Source organism: Podarcis melisellensis (genome assembly GCF_964234715.1).
Source record: "Podarcis melisellensis genome assembly, chromosome: 8".
NCBI classification, from domain to species: Eukaryota; Metazoa; Chordata; class Lepidosauria; order Squamata; family Lacertidae; genus Podarcis; species Podarcis melisellensis.
In genome coordinates this window covers 59,268,403-59,296,397 of record NC_138540.1, presented here as the reverse complement: position 1 = coordinate 59,296,397, position 27,995 = coordinate 59,268,403, and the positions used below count along the sequence as shown (strand labels likewise).

The window sequence follows — 27,995 nt, the reverse complement described above, 5'->3', positions numbered from 1 at the left end:
TTATAACAATTAACAAAGCTTTTATTGCTATGAACAGCTTAACAGAAAAACAGAAAAATCTGTCATGCTAGCATTCTGTGTGCAGATAACACCAGTACCAACCCAACTTTCATCTTATAACATCAGTTTTTTTACCACTAGGGTCACTCTCTCTTACCCCACACAACCACATTTCAAAAAAACCCAGAAATAGTGGAACTTTATTCACTTGTATCTCTCACCATCAAACCCTTTTGTTCAGGAAGTTATTAAGCATGAATCTGCATGGTCATACTGGAGAATGCTTGTTTTCAGGCTATACTGAAAATGTGCTTGTGGTGTACCAATCAGCTTTGCCACAGACAGTTTGAGATTTTGCATGCCAAGGCTCACACCATTTACAGAACCAATCAAGATGAACCACAGTGGCAAATGCATTATTTTAAAACCCAGATCTGCTCTGATCATTTAGAAAAGAGGGAGTCCAATTTGAAGGGTAACGGAGGGTGATAAACCTTCCACCACTTGCAGCTTACACCATCTGTTCCCCAATGTGATTTCCCCCTACCTGAATGCTGTTGTTGTTGCCATTAGAATTCGCACCTGCTGTTTACAATATGGTTGGCAGAGATACAAGTCTCAATACATTGACCTGCGACTGTTGCATCAAATTTGGTAGCAAGAAAGCTTTCCAGGAAAATAGAGGTGGCCCTTTGACAAGTGGTGTGCAAACATTACTTGGCAAACCAGTCCATGTGGTATCTTCCTAACAAGAGGTGAAGATCCCATTATCTCTCCCACTGGTTCTCCAGTTTTCTGGCCAGGTACAGAAGCATGACAAGATTCTCCGTGGCAGGACAATACAGCTGGCTGACTGACCAAAATTGTTACGTGAATGCTTAGTAAAGTTGGTCATCAGTATTCACCTCTTAGTGGCTTGCAAAATCATCACCAATGGTCATAATGTTTTTTTCACCATGAGCACATTCTGAATATTGATCAAATCTTGCCAGAGGGCAAGGATTATGAGAGTCATGAACAACAACAACAAAAGCAAATATATATTTAAAAAGTTGGAAAAGCACAAATCAAATATTAGGTTTCCTCCCCCCTCCACTTTTCCCCGAGATAAATTCTTAATTGCATTAGAAGATGGCTGCTATGCCTCACCACAATCTTTAAAGCCACCTTTCCCTTTCTTTGCATTTTGTTTTTAAACAACTACAGTTTAGTCCTTGAGGGCCACAAGGCTCTTAGGGCATCTGTGCATTAGGCACCTGAGTCTGGAGATGGGACTCAACCTGCTGGATGAGGGATAAAGTTTCCTGCAACAATGAGTTGGGTTCTCCAGCAACATATGCAATGCAAGGAATCTGGGGCGAAGATAGAACCTGTGACACTTCGCAAGGTGGCAAAGCATCAGCACAAAGGATGCTCTGTAAGAATGAGGAATCTATTATGTTTGCTCCATCTGCTTCATGTTGATCTGGGCACACAGGCTCAGAAGACAAAAGAAGCTCAATAGTCTTCCAGATATGTGATTGATCAGAATCACCACAGAGCTGCAAATGATCCCTGTCCTGATGTGGCTGTGCTCCCAAGATTCCCAGACTCAAGTTGCTCCACTGTTCCACTGCCCAAGAAGAACTACTTAGTGACTGGAGAGTATCACCTACAGGAAAGTGGTTGGCTTCATTTCCTGCCTCTTCATGCCGCAAAGAGGAAGGATCTCTATGAAATGTCTCTCCACCAAGCTCTTCAGGGTGAACAAAGACAGCATCAGCTGATAAAGGCTCTTGTCTTGGAAGGACTAGCAAGGGCCCCTCATTTCCACAGAGAAGGCTATCTATGGACAATTGTGGTGGTGGCCATGTCTGGCAAGTGTCCAATTGTGGAAGAGAAAAGCTATCTGCTCCAGTGCTGTCCTTTAAAGTGATATTCTTTCTCCTGGCTTTTGGTAAAGGATTAGACATTGTTTCCAAACTGCCTGTACATGTTCTCTTGGGCAGAATTAGTCCCAGCAACAAAGAAGGGTGGCATGGCTCAAGCCCTATAAAAAGAAAGAAAGCAAATAAACGAAATGACATGTTTCTGTAACTCTAATGACAACCCAGGGACAAAAGCATGAGAATCTCAGCTGTTCTTAAAACAAGGTGCCTTAGCTCCTAGAAAACTACAATAATTTGACTGCAGCATGCACCCTGACCTTTTAAAAGCAAGCTGGGGGGAGGGGCAAATCATTCAATAATTTAAAAAAATCAAGTCCCACTAGCAATCATCTAACCTGTTTAGAAAAAAGCAGACGTGTACTGCTTTAGAAAATGTAAATTTTATGGTTTGTGTCTAAGGGTTTAACACCAGACACAGACCGAAGTGATGTAGTAGAATAATCCTTATTATGAAACTTCATTTACATGATGGAATCACTTCAATCAATTTGGTGCTTCCCACTGCCCTGCCTGCCTCTCTTCATCCCCTCACATCAGTCCTAGGAAATAGCATTCTTGATAAACGGACACATGATTCCCTAGCGCTTTGCAATGAGAAATAAAAGGATACCACCACTTCAAATGTCAACAAATACATTTTAATATCCTGCTCCAGCCAGATGATCAAATTCTGTGCTGTCTCAGAATAGACATGCAAAGGTCATATCAGATAACATGGTGAAAAAGGCCAACGGCAGAGGGATTCAGAAAAGTGGACTTTTTAAGATGACCAGCAATTGAAGGATTCTGCTCAGGGGGGCATACACATATCTGCCTCATACGCCAAACATTCAAGATTCGTTTTCAAACTCTGGGAAGCTCCATCACTCCAGAAGCTCCAATGTGCATGCAGCGGTTCCAATGAGTACAGGCAGCTCCAAAAAATCAGTAATGATCCAATTTGCCCCAGAATCCTTCAGTGTATTTCTTATTTTCTTTCCATGGCCTGTATTCTCTGGCAGATATTTTGCAATAATATATGCTAAACATCTGTTTCCTAGTTCCAAAATTTGGATTTGTTTTGGTAGCAAATATACAGAGCCTTGGCACTCTTGCCATTAGCACATATACAGAGCCTTGGCACTCTTGCCATTAGCACATGGCCTGGGTATTTTTCACTGAGTTACTCCAAGGGATATGTCATTCTTCACACCATCCAGTAAGTTATCTCTGGTGAATCAATGAAAATAATAAGTGAATGGAAAGAAAACCTACCCACGTGACTGAAAACATGAAAGTTTACTAGCCCCTTCTCTCTCCCCACCCCACTTTCTCCCCAACTCTCTTCTCCCCCAACTGATGTACTGTATACATCAAAGTTTCACATCGAATATAACTGATCTGTAGAAAGAACTTTATGATCTGAAAATAGAGATGATGTATGTACTTTTGTAACCCCAGAAAATCTTTAATAGAAAACATTTTTTTAAAAAGTCTTCTTGTTCGCTTTTACACCTTCTGCCTATCAGTGTCATTAGATTTCTACAAGCTTCTGTATGCTGAGAAGTAAAATTTCTCTTTTGTTTACCCTCTCTGTGCCACGGTACAAATAATCTTATAAACCTCTGTCATGTCCTTCCCTCCTCGGTCTTCCCCACCCCCAATCTAACAAAACTGCTTATACAAACAAAATTCATGCAGAAAAGAAATTGTAGTAGAATAGCCATATTAGTTTAGAGTGGAAAGGAAAATCTGAGTATTGACTTAATGTGGCACAAAGTGTGTTCTCCAGAAAGATATCTATGATAATTGTTCAACTCCACTTCCATGAACTTCAAGAAAAAGGAGAAAGATTTGTTCCCAGTTCCTACCTGGACCACCAAATGCATGCAGTTTAGAAGGCACAGGCTGGTAAGCTGCTAATGGCACCATGAATATCTCCATCTGGTTGCTGTCCACAATGCCATATCTCTGTTTATTGTTCAAGTAGGAATACAGAGTGTTATAAGGGTCGAAGCCTTTGGGTAAGCTGGGGTGGAATCTTATCACTCCCATCTCCTGCGCAAACATGGGAAGAAAAAGAAAGGAAGCTGTTATCAGGGAGTACTGAGCTCCTATGAAAAGGAACATTTTGCCTATTGAGCACCTGCTCTTCTTGTAAGTGTCAGGGCATTCAGGCCCACACAACACAGCTGCCAGATCAGGAGGGGCTCTGTGGCTGAAGAGCTTTTCACACTTCCTTTGGAAGAAAGCCTAACACCTCCCTTCTGCCATCTGACTTACTGCTGCTGGTACACCACTGTGGCCTCAAGCCACCCTGCAGATCAGGTCAGGTCGGGATGAAAATTTCTTCAGTCAAGAATAAGGGTGGCAGCAGGGAATGGCTCATCAAGTCCGGGGCCTGGAAATCACATCCACTCCTGTAATGTTAGGTCATGCTGGACTGTTTCTAGCTACAGTTTGACTCAAAGCCAGAAGGTAGGGCCTGAAGATAAGTGTTTTATCTGCCTCCCTGCTACCACTTTATAGTTGTTGGTAACTTCTAGGTTGCCACATCTGGCAGCAACTGGGGGTGGGTCATCAGATGCTGCATGAGATATCTGGGAGTTCCCAAGTGGTGTCCACTCCAGTTGCAGCCTCTCTGACAGAGAGGGAAGAAGAATGCATTTAGTTTCCAGTGGATGTGAGGCTTTCAGCCCTTCTATTCCCACATTAAGCTTCTGGTTTTTGCATTCTTTATCTCTTTCGTTCTATTTGTACTTTTGTTTGTTTTTTTGTATACATTGCTCACTTCTAGTCATTAAGAGGCTCCGAGAAAGAACCTTCCCTAATCAAGGCAGGAAGATGACAGGAGTTCAAGAAAGATCCTGCCTCCTCAGAAAGTGTTTGTTAGCCCTACCTATTCCGGCCCACAGTCTGGTCCTTTACTATCTGCAACTGCAACACTTCTGGAAACAGGAAAGCCTAACAGAAGAGAGTTCTGGATGGTGCTGACATAATTTTTTTTACTAGGAACTACCAACATAGTAAGATAAAATCCTTGTACTTTAATGATGATGATGATGATGATGATGATGATAATAATAATAATAATAATAATAATAATAATAATAATAATTTGTTTATACCCCACCCATCTGGCTGGGTTTCCCCAGCCACTCTGGGCAGCTTCCAACAGAACACTAAAATACAATAACTTATTAAACATTAAAAGCTTCCCTAAACAGGGCTGCCTTCAGATGTCTTCTATGGGTTTCTTTCCTTATAAATGCCCCACCACCATCTGTTTGATGAAACAGATTTGCATGTATAGGAAAGGCAAGAAGTAATTACTAAATTTGTTCTTTAGCTCAGAAATTACAGATGTAACTATCAGGAGGCCCTAGATTGCTAAGAGCAATGTTATTCACCTTCCAATCTAGCTACAAGGGCTCATACTGTTCTTTGATTTATGCTGCACATCTGGTGTTGCAGTATACTGGGTGTTACTTACTTACCTACTTATATTTATACACACACACACACACACACACACACACAAGGGCTGGGCAATATGATGATATTTCATCCAAAACCAGTTTGAAGTCTATAGCGTGATAGTTTCATAGTTTTTGACCAGACAATATGTCATGAATATGTCATGTGTGTTAGGGCTATGCAATATATCATTCAAAACCAGTTTCAATACCATATCATGATACTGGTTTTATCATTTTTGACCTGACAATATATTGTGAATCACAATGTGTGTGTGTCTGTGTGCTATGCAAAAATCACAATGTGGCGAAAACCGTAAAGCCAGCCAATGCCTCTACATAGCTCCATCGTTATTTCAGACATTATGATTTATCAGTACCCGTATTTTTCGCTCTATAACACGCACCCGACCATAACACGCACATAGTTTTTAGAGGAGGAAAACAAGGGGGAAAAATATTCTAAACGAAACAGCAGGTGTATGATTTTTGTGGTTCATGCTGTGGCCACAGACATGTGATCTGACGGTGAGTTTGGGGTAGCCCAATGCAAAAATCCTGAGGATCCATGTGGATCCGTGCTTTGCAACCACGTTTTAAGTGGGGAGGGAAGGAAAAGCACTCAAGGGACAAGGAGCACGCGTGGGGTGGGTGGGGAAGGATGCTGTTAATAATGCAGAAGAGGGGTATAAGAGGAGAAGGTTCCTCTCCTCTCCCGCTTTGCTCCTTTAAAGCAAGCAGGCTCTCTGTCCCTCTCTCCTCCCCACTCAGCAGCTCTTCCCCTGCTTTCCTCTTTCAAAGCAAGCCACGGAGTAGGGAAGGAAGGGGAACCATGGATCCTCTGATCACGACTGCAGCAGATCCCCCCACCATCTGTAGGCATTCACTCCATAACACGCACAGACATTTCCCCTTACTTTCTAGGAGGAAAAAAGTGAGTGTTATGGTGCAAAAAATACGGTATATTGCAATGTTTAGCTGGTGATATATCACAAAGTTGAAAAGCAGATACAGTGGTGCCCCGCAAGACGAATGCCTCGCAAGACGAAAAACCCGCAAGACGAAAGGGTTTTTCGGTTTTTGCGACGCTTCGCTAGACGATTTTCCCTATGGGCTTGCATCGCAAGACAAAAGCCCATAGGGAAATCTCGGGGACCTTTCTTTAAATGCTGGCGGTGGGGAGCAAAGCCTTTTCCCCCCCTCCGGACTTCAGAAGAGGTCCAGGAAGGCCGGCGGGGGCGAAAGGCTTTGCTCCCCACCGCCAGCATTTTAAAAGGGGTCCGGGATAGCAGGGAATCGCTTCCTGCTATCCCGGACGGCTTTTGAAGGCAGGCGGGGGGAGCAAAGACTTTTGCCCCCGCCCACCTTCGGAAGAGGTCCAGGACCTCTTCCCAAGGCGGGAGGGGGGCAAAAGTCTTTGTCCCCCCTGCCTGCCTTCCCGGGGGCTTTTAAATCGCCCCGGGACAGCTGAGAATTCCTCCGCTGTTCCGGGGCAATTTTAAAATGCTGGCGGGCAGCAGCGAAGGCTTCGCTGCCGCCCGCCAGCATTTTAAAAGCCCCCAGGACTGTCCCGGGAAGGCAGGCGGGGGGGAAGCAAAGACTTTCGCCCCCGCCAGCCTTCAGAAGAGGTCGGGGGACAGACTGTCCCCAGACCTGGTCTGAAGGCGGTTCGGTTTCCATAGGAACGCATTAATTGATTTTTAATGCATTCCTATGGGAAACCGTGCTTCGCAAGACGAAAAACTCGCAAGACGAAAAGACTTGCGGAACGAATTAATTTCGTCTTGCGAGGCACCACTGTATCACCCAGCCTTACTGTTCACCTCTACATAGTTTCAGTCTTATTTCAGACACCGTGATGTTGGTATATCACAACACTTAGGTGGTGATATCTCGCGGTGTTGAAAACCAGATATCTCCCAGCCCTAACACAAAAACCTTAAAACAATGTCATTAAGCTACAACCCTGAAACAGTTCAGAGCAAAACTATAATCCTTGAATGATATATCCCTGGACCCAAGGACTCAGTGGAAATATCAACCAGCAGAAAAGCAAAGTCTGGATGAGAGAACTTTTTTTCAGAGCTGCATCTGTGCTACCTTCCCTATACAGATGACACACACATGCACCTGCAGAATTACCTATGGTAATTACAGAAGCAAAAAATCTGCTACATAGCTGATGCTATGTAACATGTAATTTGGCTCCAAATCACACTCTTTACAAAGGAGGATCCTGAGGAGGCACAAATCTGCATTGGATGCTCCTGATGGGGCTGTGGGAACCTTCAAGGTCAACTGTGGTATCAAATAAGCAACAGAGCCTGATTAAAATAAGAACCTTTCAGCGAGATACCTTGCTGTTTGCTGGCCATATGCTGTCTAGATAGGACCAGACATCCTCTGGGAGAATACAGCCCCTTCCCTGTAGAAGATGTGGTAAGGCCTGGATGAATCACAAGAGCATAAAGGAAGATCACTATCATAAGAGAAATCCACATGTCTGTGATTGAATTTGGTTTTCCAACAATACACTGATCTAGTGGAAACAGATCTAGAATGAACATTGTCTTAGCAGCCGTTCTAGGGCTGTTTTAAGGGCAGCAGTTCTCTCCTTACTGAAGATGGGGAGTGAGGGGAGGCTTCCTAAAACTTTCATGGAAGGAATATGATTTGAAGCATGGATTTTTCATCTCATAATTTACTGTCTTAGTACACTACACCGGCTTTATGACTTATTGTCGCAATATCAGAATCCCTGGAACATCAGTTTCAACTTAACCAGGGAAGAGTAGAAAGATACCTTATTTTGTCCTCTCTTTTTACCCTGCTGCTCTAACAGAGACAGTAAGGCCTATTTAGCTGTTGCTTATCCCTCCTCCAGAGCTATTAGGACTTGGTCAGCAACATAAAAGGGATGCTCCGATAAGAGTAGTGGCAAACTTGCTGAAAGTTCTTAAATGGGTGGAGGGAATGTGGAGGTATTGCGCTGTACCTAATCTAGCCCTACTCATACCCAGTAGAGGCTCTTACACTTGGACTACTGGGGCACAACCCTCCCAAGGAGAATGGCAAACACATTTTTAAAGGACCCCCCCTCCCCAATTTCAAAGCCACCCATTCTTTCCTGTCCCTCTGGAGATATTTCCATCCATCTCCTTTTCTCTGGCCAATCTACTCTCTGTATCACTTAGCCACACTTAATCCAAAAGTATTGGATAGTAAAGAGGTCCCTCCCATGTTCCTCAAGGAGAACTGCCAGTTTTTGAGCCCTGCTAGAAAAATGCAACCTGTGCCGTTAATAAAGATAGTGCAACTCGTACAGCACGTAGGCGAAAAATATTCAGTTGTTCAAAAATAATTTTACACCATTTATCAAATATGTGAGAAAGAGACAATTACTTACAAAGTGCCATGAAAACTTACAAACTACCTAAAATAAAATGAACTTGCAATATCATATTTATGGGCTCTGGCTGAACAGTTTCCTCTCCTTCCTGTTTTGAAGGCAATCTACATTGACTAGAGAGGACCTAGTCTGTTCCAGCCTTATCAAATCATACAACTGTTCTGAGCAAACTCAGAGCCATTTCCCTGAAGGCCAGATCTCCTCATAGGTTTTAGCAGTACTTTTTTCTGGAAAAAATGTGGAGGAACTCAACACAAAGCTTGTCTGTCTGTCTGTCTGTCTGTTTAATGCGGGATCCAGTCACAGTGCCACACATATACAGGCAGTGGTTAAATGTAAGATGTGATTAATAAACTCAAGCAAACAATGATCTGGATTAGAAATGGCCACAATTAAAAAATTTTAATTAATTTTAAAAAGGGAAGGGAACCAAGTCCCTGCTCAAAAAAAACCCTTGGATTTTAGTAACCAGAGAATTAACATGTTTCCTTCCCCAAAAGAGCCTTTTTATTTTAGTATTTTGTTTTGTGACTTTGCTAGAGAGCAACCAAGCAAGCAATAGCGGGCACATTGTGAGTCGTTTTCCTTTAAAAATATCCATTTTTTTATTTGGTCACTTTGCATTTATTTTTGTGAATTTTCTGGGAGAATGGTGGATAGCTTGTGTATGTATTGCAACGAACTGTGCATTAACCATTTCCCTGTACACACTCATTAAAAGCTGCAGCAGGTGTTGGTAAGGATTCTTTTAATTTAGAAAAAAAATGTGTTTTGGATAATGAAAAGTTAAAATTGATTTGGGGTGAGGATAACTACATGCAACTGGAAGCAAGTGTTCCTCACATTTTAAAACTTTTTGCATGTTTCTTTAGTTCTTTGGAAATGGATATGTAGCTGTAATCAATACACAAATTCACAAACTTATGCTGTGAGGTCTGCCTTAATTTCTAAATAAGAGATATGCAGTCAATATTGTCTGAAAATGATACTTGAACCCTCTTGCTTTGGAGCTCTTCCCCTGTCCATAGATGTGCAAGGAGATGGTGGCAATCTGCACGTCTGTAATGGCACACTTTCTTAAATAAGTGTTGTATGGGTCCTATTGTGATGAAGCAAGGTTAAAAACTGCAACCTGTCATGGGCCAGGAGTCAGCTTCTCCTGCTGAACAGCAGCCTGAAGGGGGAGAAGGCAGAGTGACTCCACCTGCAGCTGATCAGCCTTCAAGGACACAAAGAAGGCACTGATGAGAACCAGCTGACTCCAGCTTTCTTAAACAGAGCTCTCAGCAGCAGCCAGAGTCTGGAAACAAACCCTGTGGTTCCTGGCCCTACGTTGCTGCTTCCTGCTCTCTGTTTGGACCCTTGGCTTCGTGATCATCTGATTCCCCAACCTATGGATTGTCTATGTGGATTGCTGTTTGCCCAACCCTTGGAACGGACTTGACTTTGTATGCTGACTCTGCCAGGTGCATCTCAAATACTCTTATTTCCTGTTTGTTTGGGCTCGCACTCCACCGAGCTCTGCACGCTGTTGCTTGGCAACGGGACTATGACACAGCACTACCAAGTCAAAGTGTTACCAGCCACCACTGCTCATACCTGTGACAGATTACAGCTGGATCCAGAAACAGGGTATGCTTTTGCCACAAATTGCTTCACACTGAACATGTGAATGACTCCTTCCCAGATGGCGGAGTTCCTGGGCTGCTTCTCCACTCGTCGATGTTTCTTTGGAATGTGAGGTGAGATGGGGCTAAAAGAGATGAGGAAATATGCAAATCCAGTTCCGTTCAGAATTGTAGAACTGGAAGAGACCTCGAAGACCATCTAGTCCAACCCCCGGGGCTCAATGTAGGATCTGCAATACAGGATCTTGCAGCTACAACATCCCGAACAGATGGCTATCCACTCTGCTTAAATACCTTCAGAAAAGAACTTGCCACTTCCGGATGCACGTTCCACCATCAAATAGCTCTTAGGAAATGTCTTCTAATGTTGGCATTCTGCCAGCTCTTGAAGACACACCTGTTTACGCAAGCATTCCCCTGAACTGAACTTCTGGTTTTATTGTTTTAAAAACTGTTTTTAAATGCCATTCTTTTCAACTGCTTGTTTTATTGGGTCCAATCCAAACAGACACAAAGGAATGTGGTAAATGGAGCCTGCTATTCCCCCTGCTAGCTATCCCAAAGAGTGCAGCTATTGGCTATTCAAAGCGGGATCGGCAAGGCTGGGGAAGAACATTTCAAGCTATTGGGACACTCTGTTGTGGACCTTAAGGCAGCTATCCCTGAACAAAGGAACTTCAAAGGGAAATCCCAACATGAAACGGCCGAGTTACAATTTATCAAGAAATTTGATTCTAGTTCATTTGGGCCTGAATAGAGACAATTGTTTCCTGTCCAACTACAGGTGTTATTTTACTCAGCAATGATAAGCAGATTCTGTTATCACCAATTGTTGTAATGTTTCATAGTGTTTGCATACAGTTAAGCTCTAATTAAATTGGCACAGGCTGTACTTTTGTACTTCCTTACCAATGAACTCCAGTTTTTATACTCCCTCACTGCCCGGCCCCCTTACACACATACAAACTGAGAGGTATTGCAATTCAACTGATGAAGTGGACTCTAATCCATGAAAACTAACACCATAATAAATTTATTAGTCCTTAAAGTGCTTTTTTTCTTTTCTTTTCAAGAGACTAAGAAAAGTACCCCTCTGGAAGTTGTTGCAATGGAAGCCATCTGTTTCTGTGGATCATTGTTTTTTAAACTTTTGTTAAGTCGGAACGTTCAGAACTATTCCTCAACAACTCAGCCAATAACAGAGGACATACTGATACCAAATATGACAGCCAACAACTAGAAAGGTTCCAAAAACACCAGACTAAGTCTCAGAATTTTTCTTCTATCTGTTGGATGGGTGGGAGAAGAGTAAGAATCACATTTCCCCTATAAATCTAGATGTGCTGTGCTTTATTATCTCATTTCTCTCTTGGACCTAAAAGGCTATCCAATGGAAATTTTCCTCTTACCCTTGTATGAAGGGGAAATGGCAATGCATGCCTGAGTTACTGCTACAGCTTAAAAGTAACTGTGTTGATATCCACCAAATGAACAAAGCTTCACACATCTCAGACTGACCTATTTCTTTTAAGGTTTAATGTATCGCTTTTTAAAAAGTGTTGCGTTATTTATAGGGTTTCTATCTTCAATATTAAAGTTCTGGGGGTTGAGAAGTATGAATTATACAGACCTGTCTACATGCAGAGGCCTTTCTCCTTCCTCTGAGAACATGGTGCTTGGGTGCCAAAGTTTGGTGGTATTTGCTTTCTGTTTTAAAGCGTGCTTGTACGTAGGTGGCTTAAATCCCTGCTCACCGCCGGCAGTAATTTGTCCTAGAAAGCAAGAAGGAACAGTGCTATTTTCCCCCCACATTAAAAGATTCTGAATCAATTTTCAAGAATCCTTTTACTCCCTTGTCAAATTTAATTGGCAGGCCCAAGATTTTTCTACTGCCGCTTGGATTTGAAGATTGACTTTGGAGTTTTGTATTTGAAGAAATAATAAATAAAAACTCACAAACTCAGAAGGTCAGTCTTATAAAGAATGGCTGGAATCTTTAATTTGGTGGTCCAAAAAAAGCAATCCCTCTTTTTGCTGCAGAATGTTAACAAGTTTGGTAACTTACCAAAACAACTAAGATAGTTAGGATCCTCAGAACGATTCAGCTGAACATCATCTGGGTCTCTCACAGATACTCTAGGAATCTCAGAACTATGGTTCACCTCTTTGGGTGACTGTGATCCCTAAAAATAATGCAAGGTGGCAAGTTACTGTGCCCTTAACTTTTGGTTTCACTGACTACAATTAGTCTCATTAGTTAAACAACTCAATAGTCAATTAATCTTGGGGGGGGCAATTAAAAGTTTGCAGCACTTGTAAGAGCTAATGTTGACTCCTTTACAGCATCTGGCAAATTATGCGGCTCTCTGATCCTATCCCGAACAGGCTCTGACCAAAGCACTACTGAAAGCATAATCAAACTCACTAACAAAAAGTCAAAGGGACTGTAGTGTGAGGTGCACCATTACTTTTCAGACCTGTACTCCCAGGGTCCCTACGCAGGTTCCGTAGTACAAGCAAGTGCAACCCATTGCTCTTCTTTTATAGTGATTACAGGAAATTTTAATGACGAGCAGGGAAAAGTCTAGGGCCACATTTAGGCTCTGTTTTTGCTGCACCTGCTTGGACTCAAGGCACTGGTACTGTTAAGTAGTTCTCTACTACCCAACAATCTGCACAGAAACCTGTGTCAGAAATTCATCACATGCAGCTCAAATGTCTGCTTCATGCAATCTGGTTGATCTCAGGCACCTATATATTTTTCCTTGAGCATGAAATGATTTGCACAATATATGCTCAGTTGGTTGTGCTTGTCTGAACATCGCTATCTACTCACAAATATTTCTTGGAACATCAAGTCCTCTTCTGCTTCTCTCTCTATCTCTACAATTCCTTTGTGGTTGAATTTTGCAGAGCAACACCTTGGTGCTTCTTGTTCCTCTCTCTCTATTATTTCCAGCGCCTGCAAACAGCACAGTGATGTAGGCATGGCTCTAAATATGTATTTTGGGGGTCCACTTCACATATAATGCTTTTGGGCTTACACTTGATATATAATGCACAAATGCAATAAACATGTGTTTACCAAGATAGTATCATACACATACACTTGTTATAGAACCAGGGTTGGCTATGACCTGAAGCATACACTCAGTGGCACAGGTTTGCCACCACGTATGTGTGAAAGAGTCCTAAGGCTAGGATACACATGGAAAAATAAAGCCAAACATGTCCCACCACTGGGCTTCTATTAGGACATATTTTTCTCTAGTAAGTAAATTGCCGTCAGATAAGCATAGAGCAAGCTGCTGACTCAGAAACAACTTTGGGGTCCAAGCTGGAAACTGATTCGCTCTGCTTTGCCTTTTCCTGGGCATAAAATGATTACTTACACGTTTGTTCTCTTTGGCTCTCCACTCTGCTAGCTCCGGGGGTGCCATCTCAAAGGAGCTCATCTGAACTAGTCTCTTGGGGGTAATCTCCCCAAATATTAATTTGCGGAAGAGGTACTGAAATAAAGTGAAACAAGCAATCCTCATGAGAAAGATTATTTATTAGAATAACAATAAATCAATCCATAGCAGCAACCTGAGAGAGTGAGCCATTTTGCATAGTCAATGATATCTTACTACCACAGCCAATTTAAAAAAGAACAGTGATGCCCAGACACATTTTTCAGCCCTAGAGAGGGAATAAAGATTACTGGATGACAAGTGTAAGACGAAGGGTACAAGTCAACAAAACATAGGGGGGGAAATGTCTATCTTTCACCGCGATTCACAATCTTTGCTTAATAAGGAGAATCACACTGCCCATTAAAAATATCATGAGGCAAATAAAGAGTTTTGTGTGCTTTTTCATTTTGTTTTTCTGACCTGGTTTTCTGCAGATTTTAAGTTGAAGAGCAGACTGCGGTACTTGTTCTTGTAGTTTTGTTCAACACAGCAAAACCGTTTGAAAATCTCCTGCTCCACTTTCTTTGCTATCTTCAAGATTGTTTTTTTCTGTACACACAGGTCAGGCAAATCATCCAACCTGAAACACAGAAGGCAAGGAATGTGTTGATTTACCTAGACAGGGCATCCACACAAGGGCTGATCTGCAAACATGTCTGCACTTTCACAAATAAACTGGTCAGTGGGCCAAGCCCAGAGTCCACAACATCTCAATGCAACAGATAAATGTGTAATGCCAGTGTGGTATAACTGCTAGTTATTGACTTGGGCCATTGTGAGAATATCATGGGATATCATGATATGTATCATGTCTTGTACTTTTTGAAGGAATGGTGGGATAAAATGAATAATGCTACAAATGTTTCAGATTAACTTTACCACCTTACAATCAAGACTCATACAGTGGTGCCTCGCAAGACGAAAAGAATCCGTTCCGCGATTCTCTTCGTCTACCGGTTTTTTCGTCTTGCGAAGCAAGCCCATTGACAGCTTAGCGGATTAGCACTACAGCGGTCTAGCGGCTTCTAGCGATCAGCTGTTAAGCGGCTTATCAGCGGATCAGCTGTTAAGCGGCTTAGCGGCTTAGGAAAAGGGGGGGAAAGCGGGGGGAAACCGCGGGGACTCGCAAGATTTTTTTGTCTTGCGAAGCAACCCCATAGGGAAATTTGTTTTGCGAAGTGCCTCCAAAACGGAAAACCCTTTCGTCTAGCGGGTTTTCCGTCTTGCAAGGCGTTCGTCTTGCGGGGCACCACTGTACGTAAGTTCCTTTCCTGTGTAGACTAAGATGTCTAGGCATTTTTACCTTTTCAAAAGAGCTTCCCTCAAGGCATCCACAACCTTACGACGACTTTGTTCCTGAGTCAGCTGAGAACTGTGAACTGGAGCTGGTGCCTTATTAGGTCCCTGGCGTCTCTTATTCTTCCTTGTCCTATTATCATCTTAGAACAAAAGAAAGAACTTTCAGATCTTCCAACATTCTCCCAAAGGAACTTACAGAACAGAAGACCCAGTACTGCCTGCTTTTAAGGCAGGGGTATGGAACCTCAGGCCTGGGGGTCAAATGTAGCCTTTCAGACCTCTCTGTACGACCCTTGGAACTCTCCAGACCACACCCATCACTGGCCTTACTTTAAAGCAAGGGAATTTTTGCCGCTTGAAATATGCAGCCCTTGTTTTTCTTGATGGAGGGCTGTGTGTGTGGAGAAAGTAGCCTACAGTACAAAGGTAAAATTTCTATTTGTTGCTCTACCCAGTTTTGCCTCCGGCTCCACCTACCACTGGCATGCGGCCTTCAGAACATTGCCTAGAATGGAACAAACATTGTTCCCCATCTGTTTAAGGAGTTAAGCTTTTCTGAAAAATCAATGGCTACATTCTCAGTTATAGAAGTGAGAAACACACATGCACTCAAAACAGCCAACCCTCATTTACTTCTCCCAGCTGAAGACTGCTCTCTAGTAATCAGCAGCCAAAAGCAAAATATATCATAGAACTATATAATTAGAACTTGTATAAACAATCCTTTTTGGGGAGTAATGGCCCCACAATTTTGTTTCAAGGTGCAAATATTATTTCCCCCCACTGCTGCCCCAGGCTGTGCTTGTTTTATACAACACCTTCGTATTGCTGGTTAAATGCAATTCACCCTCAAGCTAACACCTGTTGCCACTGAGACACTTCAAGATGACTGCATGATGGTCAGCTACATGAGCACTTCCCCATTTTTAACATCTGAACATTCATTGATATAACCTATAAAAAGGAGGGGGAAGTAGACAGCATGAGCAGACCCTGGAGTCTAGAGCTGTGAAGATGTTGTGAAATGCTGTTGCTTTCATTCCACAGTACTTGGAACCACCGAGGAATAAAAAGGAACATTTTGCTACCACAGCAAAAATGCAAATTCAGTGCACACTGTCTAATTTGCCTAATGTACTCCAGCTGCTGAACTGCGGCATTTTAAAATCAAAATTTGAGTTTATTTCCCCTCCTAAGTACTAGCCTCAGCCTAGAGTAAATTTTAAAATATCCACAGAATGAAAAAAAAGTGTGAGCCACAATGTGTCATAGCAGTTGTTGTTCTGGGCGTAGCAGGACTCTCAACAGTTTGGTACCCATGATGGGCTTGCTTTGGTTACTGCCAGTGCTGTGATAAACCGTTCAAGAAATAAAGAACTTGCCCTCTTCACAGTTCCTTCCCCAGGGAAGCCACACTGCCAACAGCTTTCTCTACACTTGGAAAAGCATCAGAGCTGAAACTATTTGAGCACACAATCCTTAACTGCTTCAGACAAGGTGTACTATAAGCATTTTTCAGTTGCTGCTTTTTAGAAAAAAGAAAAGAACATTCTGCCCTGAGAAAATCTTCTGACTCTAGGCCACCAACAGGTAGTTTTGTAACACCTCATGGACTCAACTAGCCCTTCATCAGTGTGAAAATATCCTGGGATTTATCAAATACCACTTCAATATTGAACTGGTTACTGAAATGTTTGAGCTATATAGAAGTAGAACACACAAATCTGTAGTTAGTGAGCTGTAAGTGAGCAGGGATAGGGACCCTTCTAGAAGTTATGATTGCAGGGCCCTATCCTCTTGGGCTGTCTATAAAGCATCTATTTAATGCACATTTAAAGGACATGAATTTCCCACCCCACCCCCCAAAAAATCTGGAGAACTGTAGTTTAAGGGTGCTGGGAACTGCAGCTCTCTGCTACAACTGCAGTACCCAGGATTCTTTGGGGAAGTTTTTTTTTTTTTTAATACATGTCGTGTACACAGCTTTACAGCACATAAGGCACTGTGAACAGTGATACCATGAGCCCCCTCCTGCCAACCAGGCAGTTTGAAAGCACACTAGTGCAAGTAGAAAAATAGGTACCGCTGCGGCAGGAAGGTAAACGGCATTTCCGAGCGCTCTGGTTTCCGTCACGGTGCTCCGTTGTGCCAGAAGTGGTTTAGTCATGCTGGCCAAATGACACGGAAAGCTGTCTGTAGACAAACGCCGGCTCCCTCAGCCTGAAAGCGAGATGGGCGCTGCACCCCATAGTCGCCTTTGACTGGATTTAACCGGCCAGGGGTCCTTTACCTTGCCTTTATTATCTATGAGCCCCAATGGATCAGACCAAAGTTTCTATGGGAAGTTACAGACCTGAGTGCAACTGCATTCACCTCATGCAATTTCCAACCAGTAGCATTCAGAGGCATACTGCCTCTGACAGGGGAGGGCAAACATAAGACATCCTGGCTACATAACTTTTATTCTCCATAGATTTGTGTCTTCCTCATTCATTCATTCATTCATTCATTATTTGTAACACTGGTGAGAGGGAAGACTTCAGCCTTGTGAGCTCTATTCTGCTATTCTGTATTTTTGCTATATCTCCATTGGATAACTCCAATATCCACCAACCAGAGTCAGGCGTAAAATTGTGGCTGAGTGTATGGAGTCAATTATCTATTGTGTCTCAAAAGCCATACACTAGAATAATCTGCGTATAGGAATATAGATCTGTATCTGTGCCGTGGCAAATCAGGTATATAAACAAGATCTCTTATATATATTGTTAACAAATCAATATTCAAATTTTACAAGAGGAACACAGAAACCGATATGCAACTAGCAAAAGCCCAGCCACGATACAGAATAATTTTTAATTAGAATTTACGGATCAACTGTAAAGATGTCTACCTGTCGATTTTACCTTTTGCCCATCCATGGAGACTGATGGCTAAAAGCCATACATGCTTAGTAAATAAGCAGCAACTTACCTAAATTCAAAGGCTTGTGTTGAATGACAGTTTCTGAATACAGCTTCCCTTCATTTTTACTATTTGGTAGCAGAAGAGCACAGTTGCCTCGGCTTTCCTTGTGCTGTGGGAATTGCAGTGAGGATGGTTGGAAGAAAAATGGAACTAAGTTACTGGTTTCTTTGAACCTTTAATCAGGAAAAATTGATAAAGTAAGAGACCTTTTGCTGAATAGCCATAAACGGATTCCTTCTATGAGCCCTTACCATGGCCAAGACTGGTATTGATGAACTGGAAAGAATAAAGATATGGTCCCCTTTAATTGATGGATTGAAGACATGACAGCGCTCACAACATATGAACGGATTGCTTATTGACACAGACTTCATTTGGAGAAATATATTGGCATTTGGATATAATTTATACAGGATATAGTAGGCTATCAACAATCATATATATATTATGACAATAACAGTACTTACATATCTATAGAAAAATGCAAGTGTAACTGATTATATTGTGGGGGCTCAATTAGTGCCAGCGCCTTCTGTAAAGAGCTTGGGTATAACCTTTGACGCCTCCCTTTCCATGAAGGTGCAGGTTGCAGCCACAGCAAAGGTGGCATTTTTCCATTTCCGCCATATTAAGCAGTTGGTCCCTTACCTTTCTCGCCCTGATCTGGCCACAGTGATCCATACAACGGTCACCTCCAGGCTTGATTATTGTAACTCGCTCTACACAGGGCTACCTAGAAACTCCAGCGGGTGCAGAATGCCGCGGCGAGGCTCCCTACAGGGTCCTTGCTGTGGGATCACATTCATCCAGTGCTTTACCCAGTGGAGTACAGGGTCAGGTTTAAGGTGGTTTTGACCTTTAAAGCCCTATGCAACCTAGGACCCACGTACCTACAGGACTGCCTCTCCTGGTATGCCCCGTGGACCTTAAGGTCCACAAATGACAACATTTTGGAGGTCCCAGGTCGCAAGGTGGTTAGATTGGTCACAACTAGTGCCAGGGCCTTTTCAGTACTGGCCCCGACTTGGTGGAACGCTCTGTCACAAGAGACTAGGGCCCTGCAGGATCTGACATCTTTCCGCAGGGCCTGTAAGACAGAGCTGTTCCGCCTGGCCTTTGGTTTGGTCTCAGTCTGACCCTTGTTTCCCTCCCTTTATGGTTTTTGATCTATGGGCTATGTTTAAAATGAGGCTGCATTTTAAATTGCATTTTAACCTGGATTTTAAATTAGTTTTTTCCTATTATGTTTTTACTGTAATTTTATTGGTGTTAGCCGGCTCTGGCCGAGGAGGGCGGGATATAAATAAACTATTATTATTTATTATTATTATTATTATTATTATTATTATTATTATTATTATCATCATCATCTAGTCTGCTATACCCTACTCTATATATCTACAGTGGGTGGGTGTGGGTGTAAATTTTTTATTCTTTTTATTTTTCTTTGCACTTTTTTCACTTTCTTCTGTGAAACTGAAATTCTCTTAATTAAAAATTAATTGAAAATAAATGGATTCTTGATCTGCTCATTATGTTAAATTTCTCTTTTCAGATAAAGCAGTGTGAGTGCTGCACAAATAAGTAATCAAACTGACAAAATATAAATGGTACAATACTTCATATTCTCTTTACCCATCTCACCAACAGGATACCTTCTGTCTATGATAGGAATTGACAACTTGGTGCTTTCTTGGCATTCCTAAGTCAATCTGTCAGTAATATTGCTGGTCTATAGCTTTCCACTCTGAGTGGTTTGTAAGTTTCTAAGGGGGAGAAGTGCAGAGATGGGTCTCTCTCCTTGTGATCCTTCCCATCCACTTAGCCTAAGTTTTGTTGTCTATGCTCTGATAACCTCTAGCCTGTATTACTGCAATGTGTGTGATACATGGGGCTGCTTCTGAAGACGATTCAGAATCTTCAGCTGGTGCAGAATCTGGCAACCAGGTTGCTCACTTGGGCAAGATGGTTTCAGCACTGGCTGCCAATTAGCTTCTGGGTCCAATTCAAAGTGCTGGTTTTGACCTATAAAGCCTTAAATGGCTCAGAACCGCAATATCCCAAGAACTACCTTTCTCCAGATGAACCTACCCAAACCGAGATCATCATCTGAGGACCTTCTTCCTGTGCCTCCTTCATGAGATCCAGAGGGTAGCAACATGAGAACAGGCCTTTTCTGTTGTGGCTCTCCATTTTGTGGAATGCTCTCCCCTGGGAGATATGGCTGGCCCCTTCATTATACACCTTTAGACGCCAGACAAAAACATTCCTCTTCGATCAAACCTTTGGTTGATTAACATCTGATACCCTTTTAAATCTGCTGGGAAGATACTTGGTTTGTTTTTGTTCTTATTTATATTACATCTTTTGTGGGTTTTATATTGTGTTTTTGTGTTGTGAACTTCCCCGAGATCTATGACTGAATGGCTGCATGCAGATTTCAATGAATAATAATAATATTTCAGCAGCAAGGATAGCAAGAAAGGAAGTTTAAAAAGGGGATATTTTTGTTACATGACATTTGCTTTGCTGGATTTTTCAACAAGGCAATCCACTTGACACCAGAGGCAAGATTTAAAAAACGCAACAATGAACAAAGGGATGGATGAACAAATACTCCCTTTAGCCAGCTCAGTGCTGAGAGGTATCAGTCACATTCTCCTTTCACACAGCCTCTGCAGCATGACTGGCACCAGAGACAAGTTCGGCTTCCAACAAATTAATAAGCTTTTGACATCACTACGAAGCAGAAAGAGGCCTCAAACTTATTGCAAACTCCTATCCAATCATCTTCATTAAAAAGGAGCTTCCTCAACTATCTTAACCTTTATTGCTGTCAGCTGCTAATCATTCTACTCAGTTATTTCATCATGCTGCAATGTAAGAGGGAAATGTATACTGAATGGGATCTAGTAATGTGCACCTCGTCATCTGATGAATCCTCCAGTTCTATGAGCTTCCCCAAAGTGAACATTTCATCACCGTGAGTCTGAGTTCCAAGGAGTTTGACTGTTGACCCAGACAATTCCTAAAAGAAGTAAATTATAGAACAAATAGAATCAAACAGAAAATGGTTTTAAATATAAGACTAGGAGAGTATGGGGGAGGAGTGGGAACTGTCGTAAATCCCACCATGGATCTATATTTGGCAGCTAAGCTTTCTGCTTTATTGGATCCAGGAACAGGAATTCATACATGAGGCTAAAAGGCATTAACTGACACATTTGGGTTTGTAATGTAGGTATAATAAACTGATCAAAGCGCTCGTTTCCATTACAAATGCCTTTTCTCTAATTTCTTTTTGGACATTAATAAAGCAGCAGGACAAGAGAGAGGCTCTTATAGTGTTTTTTGCCCTTTTCTGTATCTGTAATACAGATGCAAAATCTAAAGTGGACAGACTGTACACTCAATTTAACGTGACTCTACTTGCTACCTCACATTAATATTTACATGGTCACACAATTTTATTTTATTTTTAAAAAATTGTGGACAGCTCCTTATTTAAGTCACTTTGTCATTATAGTAAAAAGAAAGGTTGAGGAAAGTTTTAGTGTTATGTAGAAAAAAAAAACTTAGCAACAAAAGGCAGCTGTCAATCAATATGCAGCAGAATCCTATTCAGAAGCAAAACCTATTGTATTCAGTGGAGCTTACTCCCCCAGTGACTGCAACCTGAAAAAAATGTTGATCATATACATTTTTCTAGTTAATAAGCACATGTGCCCTTCACTAGCAGTCTCACAAATTATAAACTGAAACTCATTGATTAATCAACTAACACTGTAATCACAACCCCCTCTTGCATTGGGCTGGGGAGGAGCCGGTTTAAGAGGTGTCACTCCACAGGTAACAGAGCTCCCAATTTGCCTGTTGGGTGGAAGTGATGCAAGTGGGATCCCCTCCACCCCAAGTGGCAGCTTGCATAAAACCCTAAAACAGGGCATTATGGGAATGGGGAAGTGCTGACCTGACCTGACATGACCTGCTAGATCTCAAGTCAGCCTCACTATCATCATGTGATGACATCAGGCCCAACGGCTGCACAAGCAAATGGTGGCAAAGTTCCATTAAGACTTTTCAGAACTTTACACCTTAAATTTAAAAAATCTTCCTTGCATCTTCTGTTACCTCAGAGGAACAATATTAGAGTCGAGGGTCTAAGTGTCTAATTAATGTTGATGTGTACCTTTGCTAAACAGTACTCAACATTATAGGAAGATCTTGGTGTTAGGAATAGACATTGCTTGAGTTACATGAAGTACTGTGTAGAACTACCATTCTAATTCCACTTCCAGCCAATCATGGAAAAGCAAGGCTTCAACCAAAAAGCACTAGGATATGAGTGTTCAATTCATCCAGTCAGTGCCTGGCCATCCCACACTCAACCACTTCTGATTTCAGAAGTGCCAACTATCTAAAGCAGAGGTTTTCAACCTTTTGGGGACCGCAGCTCCCTTGACCAACTACATTCTTTCTGCGGCTTCCCTGTGGGGAAATGCGCTCCAAACCTCAGAAGCCCAATTATGTCACCCCTAGCCTGCAGAGTCCACAGCCCTTTACCCTTTGCCTCAAAGAGAGGTGCCTCTTCACTCCCCACTTGTCTATCCATTCCCCACAGCAAGGGCTAGTGGACTGGCTGGCTGGGCTCCCTCACCCATTTGCTAGCTTACTCCAAGGCCGTCTCAGTTCCTGCAACCAGCACCCCCTGGCCAGCCCCAGAGGCACCATTGGCTAGGGGAAGCTTATAGCCAGGCCTGCTGCAACCAACAGCCACGCAAGCCCTAGGGGGGCAGAGACGCAAGAGGGCAAAAATCCACATACAAAAAGATAAAATTAGAGAAAGAAGAGAGATGAAAAAGTGTGGTATCTCAACATCCCAGAGACAAATCTCAAGGGAAGAAGAGTCCACTAGAAGAATCTGATTCCTCTGTTCTGCAATACTGGTATTTGTCAACTCAATGTGATGATTAGGATCATTTTCACCCCTCATTTCACTTCATAATTACAAAACTGATCCTCTTGGAAAGTCTGTAGCTTCTTGCTTTCCTCTCCCTTCCATTTGGCTGTTGGTAGGACAAATCAAATAGGCCTACATATGAGCTGGCTCTAGCACAGACACATCTACAAGATAGTCACAAATATAGCTGCAGAGAGAGGCTGGGTTGCAAGTAATTACTCTGAGCTGGCGCAGATTAACCTGCGTGTGCGACAGCTGATTTACACCTGTCTATTCAGTACATCCACAAGATGAAGCAGCAGCAGACTGCTCCGCAGGCCATCACAAACACACACTGGGGTTCAAAAGTAGTGCTGTGCAAACTGCCCCATTATCAGATTTTAAGTGGCCATCGCAAGCTCAAAGTTAATCTGCATCAGTTTACAAATTCGTAGAGTTGTGTACATAACCAAATGCCTATGTAGTTCAGAACACTGAGACAGAACTACTTATTAACTTTCAGAGAACAGGCCCAGCTTTAGGCGTTGGTGTGATTCAGGGGAATATGACTCTTCACGTCAAGCCTGATAACCTCACAATCTTTTATCTGCTGTATTTCCAGAGAACACTGGAAGAAATGTCAATCTAGCTTAGTGCTGCCTATATGGTTGGCATAGGCTCTCATAGGGACATTCTCAGCCCTACTTGGCGATGCCACACATGAAACCACTTTGACCTTTTTTATAATCAAGTGGTAGATTTTATGAAATGAAATTAAACAAACATTGGACCTGCATGCTGAGCTACATCTCTTCTGATATTAACATGCCCAAAGGGCTAATAATTGAAGCTGCAGTCCTAGCCCTACTTACTCCCAATTTAATGGGACTTCTGAGAAGACTGCAACCTTAAATTACAATTAGCACCCTAAAGCTGACCAGTTTTAACCTGGAACAAGGCATCTACGGTAGGTAATTAATGGTTATTCAAGGGGATAATTAATCAGAGTCAGCTTATTTCCATCCCAGTGCTGAAGTTGTATATCCTACCTCTTTATTATTAAATTTAAAGGAGCTATGTTGCATAATCATACTGCAACTTGAGAAATAAGATGGTAAAGCCTAGAATTCAAATACTGCATTAAAATTAGATGTATTACTTAATCCTCACCAAACCATAAAGCAATGAGCACAGTAATAAGATGACATACGTAAAAGACCATTTTTACACCGTGAGATTGATGTGGTCGCAGGCTTTCTTCCTCCTTGGACAGAAAGAGAACACACCAATTATAAACCAACTTTTAAAAGCAATCTGTTTTTTAGTTGGCTGATTAAGAGAAATATCTAACAGATCACCCATCCCCCACATTCACTGTTCCCAAAGAACACCTTTCCAACCATCAGTGTTCAAAATCCAGATAATTTTTAAAGAGTATACAAGTGTTCTCTGAAGCTTGCCAAGTATGGCAGGATGAATTACATTTCTTACTCTGGCGGGATTGGCTGAGGCTTTTATCATGAAATTCTGTAGAGGTCTCATTTTAGGGCCAGTTTTCATAGATGATATTTTTATGTTATAAATAGTCCTGAAACTGTGATAGGATAAAATAACAAATCCCATTTTAAAAAAAATACAAATATTCAGGTTTTCTACTTCACCAAGATTCTCAACCCAGGTTTGAAACTAATTAGAATTTTTAAAATTCTTTTTTTATTTTTCCATTTTACAAATATTTTGACTAAGTTTACAGTCAATGTGCCAAATCTTTATGACCCCCTCCCCGCTTTCTGCAATTACTTATGGTGTATCATTTACCCCTGCATATCCAATTCAAACCTGTTTACTAAATTTTCCTTTTGTATCCCCTTTAAATTGTAACTGCACATTTTTATGTCAATCCTGCTAATGACTTAAGTTGTTTACAATAATTTTTAAAACAGTCCACAGATTTTCCCTATTCTATATTAGGTTTGAAGCTAATTGGAAATCATTGGTGAAGTGGGAAGGCAGGTTATTTGGGACCTACATTTTTAGACTATTTTAATTGATACATTTTACCAAGACTGCCAGCCTCTTTGAGGTTCCTGTCTGGGATGTAAAGGTAAGATACATATGACAAACATAGGTATTACTTAACGGCTGCTAAGGCCAGGTAGGAAGAATTTACAATAAAAAGCATATGGAATAGGGGAAGGGAATATGCTATCCTAATTGGCTTGCTCTTGGTCACTTAACTACAGTAGTGTTTGCACCAGCCTACAGTGAACATGCTACTACAACCACACCTGCACAGGACTGCTTTCTTCGGCTGGTTGAGTATTCACACTTTCTTCTACATTGTTGATCTCGCCATCCAAGTCCTCTTCGTGATCACTTGACATTCTTTTTTTCTCAATGAGCTTGGTAACTGCAGTGCCTTCTGTGAATGACTGATACCCTGACTTGCTCTCCAACTGTGGAAAGTCAAGACCATGATCTAAAATAACATCTCCACACTCCAGGTCTCTGAATTTGTTTTCTTCATCTGTGGCACACACAGAATCTTCCTGATCTATAACTTCATCAATTTTCAGAAGAAACCAGCAACTATCCATATTCATGTTCCCAGACAAGGTATTGTTTGGGTTTAGAGTCTCATGTTCTTCCACACCCACTTGTTCTCTGAGAAATTCTTCAGCCGATGCATCCATAGACTCTGAAACAATTCTTTCTCCTATGGACATCTCACTTTTCATTATGTCAGAAACTGTGTCCTTCAAGTCTAATTTAAGATTGGCCCCTGAAACAAAGTTAAGTTCGAATTCAGAGTTTGCTTGACATATGTCTGCTTTCTTAACAGTTGTATCAGGCAACAGAGAAGAAGCACCCATTCTTCGGGATATTTTGGAGACCTTAGTTTCACTAAATGAATTTTCAGATGAAAAAGAGGAATAAATTTTGTGAGTCTGTAAAGCTTCTGTATGAAAAGTAGCTATCAGATTTTGACTAGTATCACTGACTGATGTTTCTCCTAAAAAGCTAGGTGATGTGTCCAGATCTTGATATTCTTGATACTGCGTCTCATGAATTGGAGAAGTATCTAAACACTCTTTCTCTTTTTCAATTTCTTCTTCAAGACAATGATGGATAATGGAATTATCATGGCATGATTCCTTAGAAGAAAATCTTGCAAAAATACCTTCATCACATAGGGCAGATATATCTGTAGATTTTGCTCTTTCAGCTTTAATGCCAAAATCATTATTTGTTTCCCCAGGGTCTGATTCTCCAGAACTTAGCACTTGAACAGAAGTGTCAAGTTCCAAGCCACTTTCCACTTTGTTCACTTTTTCATATTCCAGTTGTCCCCCAGCATTCTTAATCTTGGGGGATGTCTTTAGCTTTTTAGTACAATTTTTATCCAACAAGTCGAACAGGGCAACCCTTAGTTTTTCATAAATACCGTCCTTCCTTTTGTTTTGCATTTTCTGTGGCAATTTCTTTGGATTCAGATGCATTAAACAATGTTTTTGTTTTTGTTTTCTTTGCTGGTTGGTATCTTTCAAAAGCACATAGCAAGGCTTTGTTAATTTTGTTGCTATACTTTTCATTCTGCTTGGCCAAGGTTCTGACAAAGTTTCAGAGGCCAACAGTCTGTGTGAGATTTTTTCAGATGGTACAGATTCCTTTCTGAGACCTTATCTGCAATGTCTTTCAGAGTAAGAGCCAACTGTTGCTTGTACTGTTCTTTTCCTGCAAGGTGCTCATTGACTCATGTTGTTTTCTCCACCTTGACTGCAACCTGCCTATTTCGGGAAATGCTGCCAACTGTGGTAGGAAAGAAAAGGTTTTAATTATGGTAGTGGTGTGGTGTAAGGCACAGCATCAGCTCTGCCTCCTAATCCCCCCCTCAATGTCTCTAAAGACTAATGTACCCTATGCACGCTCAAAATATATAGGCTGAACCAAAAGTAACATTTTTAAAAATCAGCTTTGCACATGCTCTGCAGAAGCCACACATGTGCAGAATGTACATGTTCACATTAACAGATAAGCCCAGCATATCTAGAGGTGTTCCCTCTTGCCAGGTGTTGTGATGCTATTATCCACATAGAATACATGTTCATATCAGCCTAACAACTAATATCACCATCGTACCCTCTTTGAAACTCCCTCCACAGGAATATAGGTACAGCCTCATCACTTAAAAAAACCACACTAATGAAAGCATTCTTACTCAAGCCTGTTTGGCAGAATTGTGTTGCATATATATATATATATATCATATATACATACATATATATATTACACATACACACACACACACACACACGCGCACAGTATGCGTGCATACAATATACACATACACACCTACGTTTTCCCCTATTTAAATAATTTCCATGTGTTGTGAGCTACTTTGAAAGGCCAGCATGCCCAGAAAGGCAGGTTTAAACTACTTTTGCTTTTAAAAGCTGCCCAGACTTCCACCGTCAGTAAAATAATATATATTGTTCTGGGAAGAGGATAAGCTGGCTTGGAACCTAAAGAGCTCTTCATAACTCCAATTTCCCTCCAGAGCTGACCACCGTCTCTCCTATCGATTCTAGAACACCCCTCTCCCTTCCTCACAAACGATTCAAAAAAACGAGACGGGTGTGCCAAACAGGCGCAGGATGGGGAAGAACAATTGGGGGGAGGGAAAATGCAGAGAGTCAACAAGCACGCGCTTCTCCCTTAACGATTGCCACACGAGCCTCTTTCCCGGGCGCTGGCTCCCTCCTACGCCTCCTCGCGCTCCACCTGCAGCGCCGCCCACGCCAGCACGACGCCAAGACGGGGCGGGGATAAATAGGAATCTGCGCCACGTGACCTTGGATCAAGCGGGAAACTTGCAGATTCTTTGCCTAGACGCACGTCACAAAGAGGAGGAGGC

At 41.9% G+C, this 27,995-nt stretch overlaps 1 protein-coding gene across 7 annotated transcripts; it reads right to left on the bottom strand.

The window, feature by feature from the left end:
* On the bottom strand, positions 1–27,917 carry SPOCD1 (SPOC domain containing 1). Of its 7 annotated transcripts, none has more exons than XM_081922853.1 (16): positions 27,802–27,917; positions 25,369–26,890; positions 24,291–24,344; positions 21,065–21,169; positions 20,233–20,385; positions 18,148–18,250; positions 15,179–15,314; positions 14,296–14,455; positions 13,813–13,929; positions 13,257–13,382; positions 12,486–12,603; positions 12,051–12,192; positions 10,392–10,545; positions 7,740–7,829; positions 3,779–3,965; positions 1–2,029 (listed from the first exon to the last, which is right to left on the bottom strand). In XM_081922853.1, the coding sequence occupies exons 2-16, from the start codon at positions 26,671–26,673 to the stop codon at positions 1,233–1,235; spliced, it is 3,747 nt and encodes a 1,248-aa protein (XP_081778979.1). In that variant the 5' UTR covers positions 26,674–26,890; positions 27,802–27,917; the 3' UTR covers positions 1–1,232. The 7 variants fall into 7 exon arrangements, with proteins under 7 accessions (XP_081778979.1, XP_081778981.1, XP_081778980.1 ...); XM_081922855.1 differs by having other exon boundaries at positions 27,813–27,849; XM_081922854.1 differs by lacking the exon at positions 27,802–27,917 and having other exon boundaries at positions 25,369–27,302.
* Between the last annotated feature and the right edge of the window lie 78 nt (positions 27,918–27,995).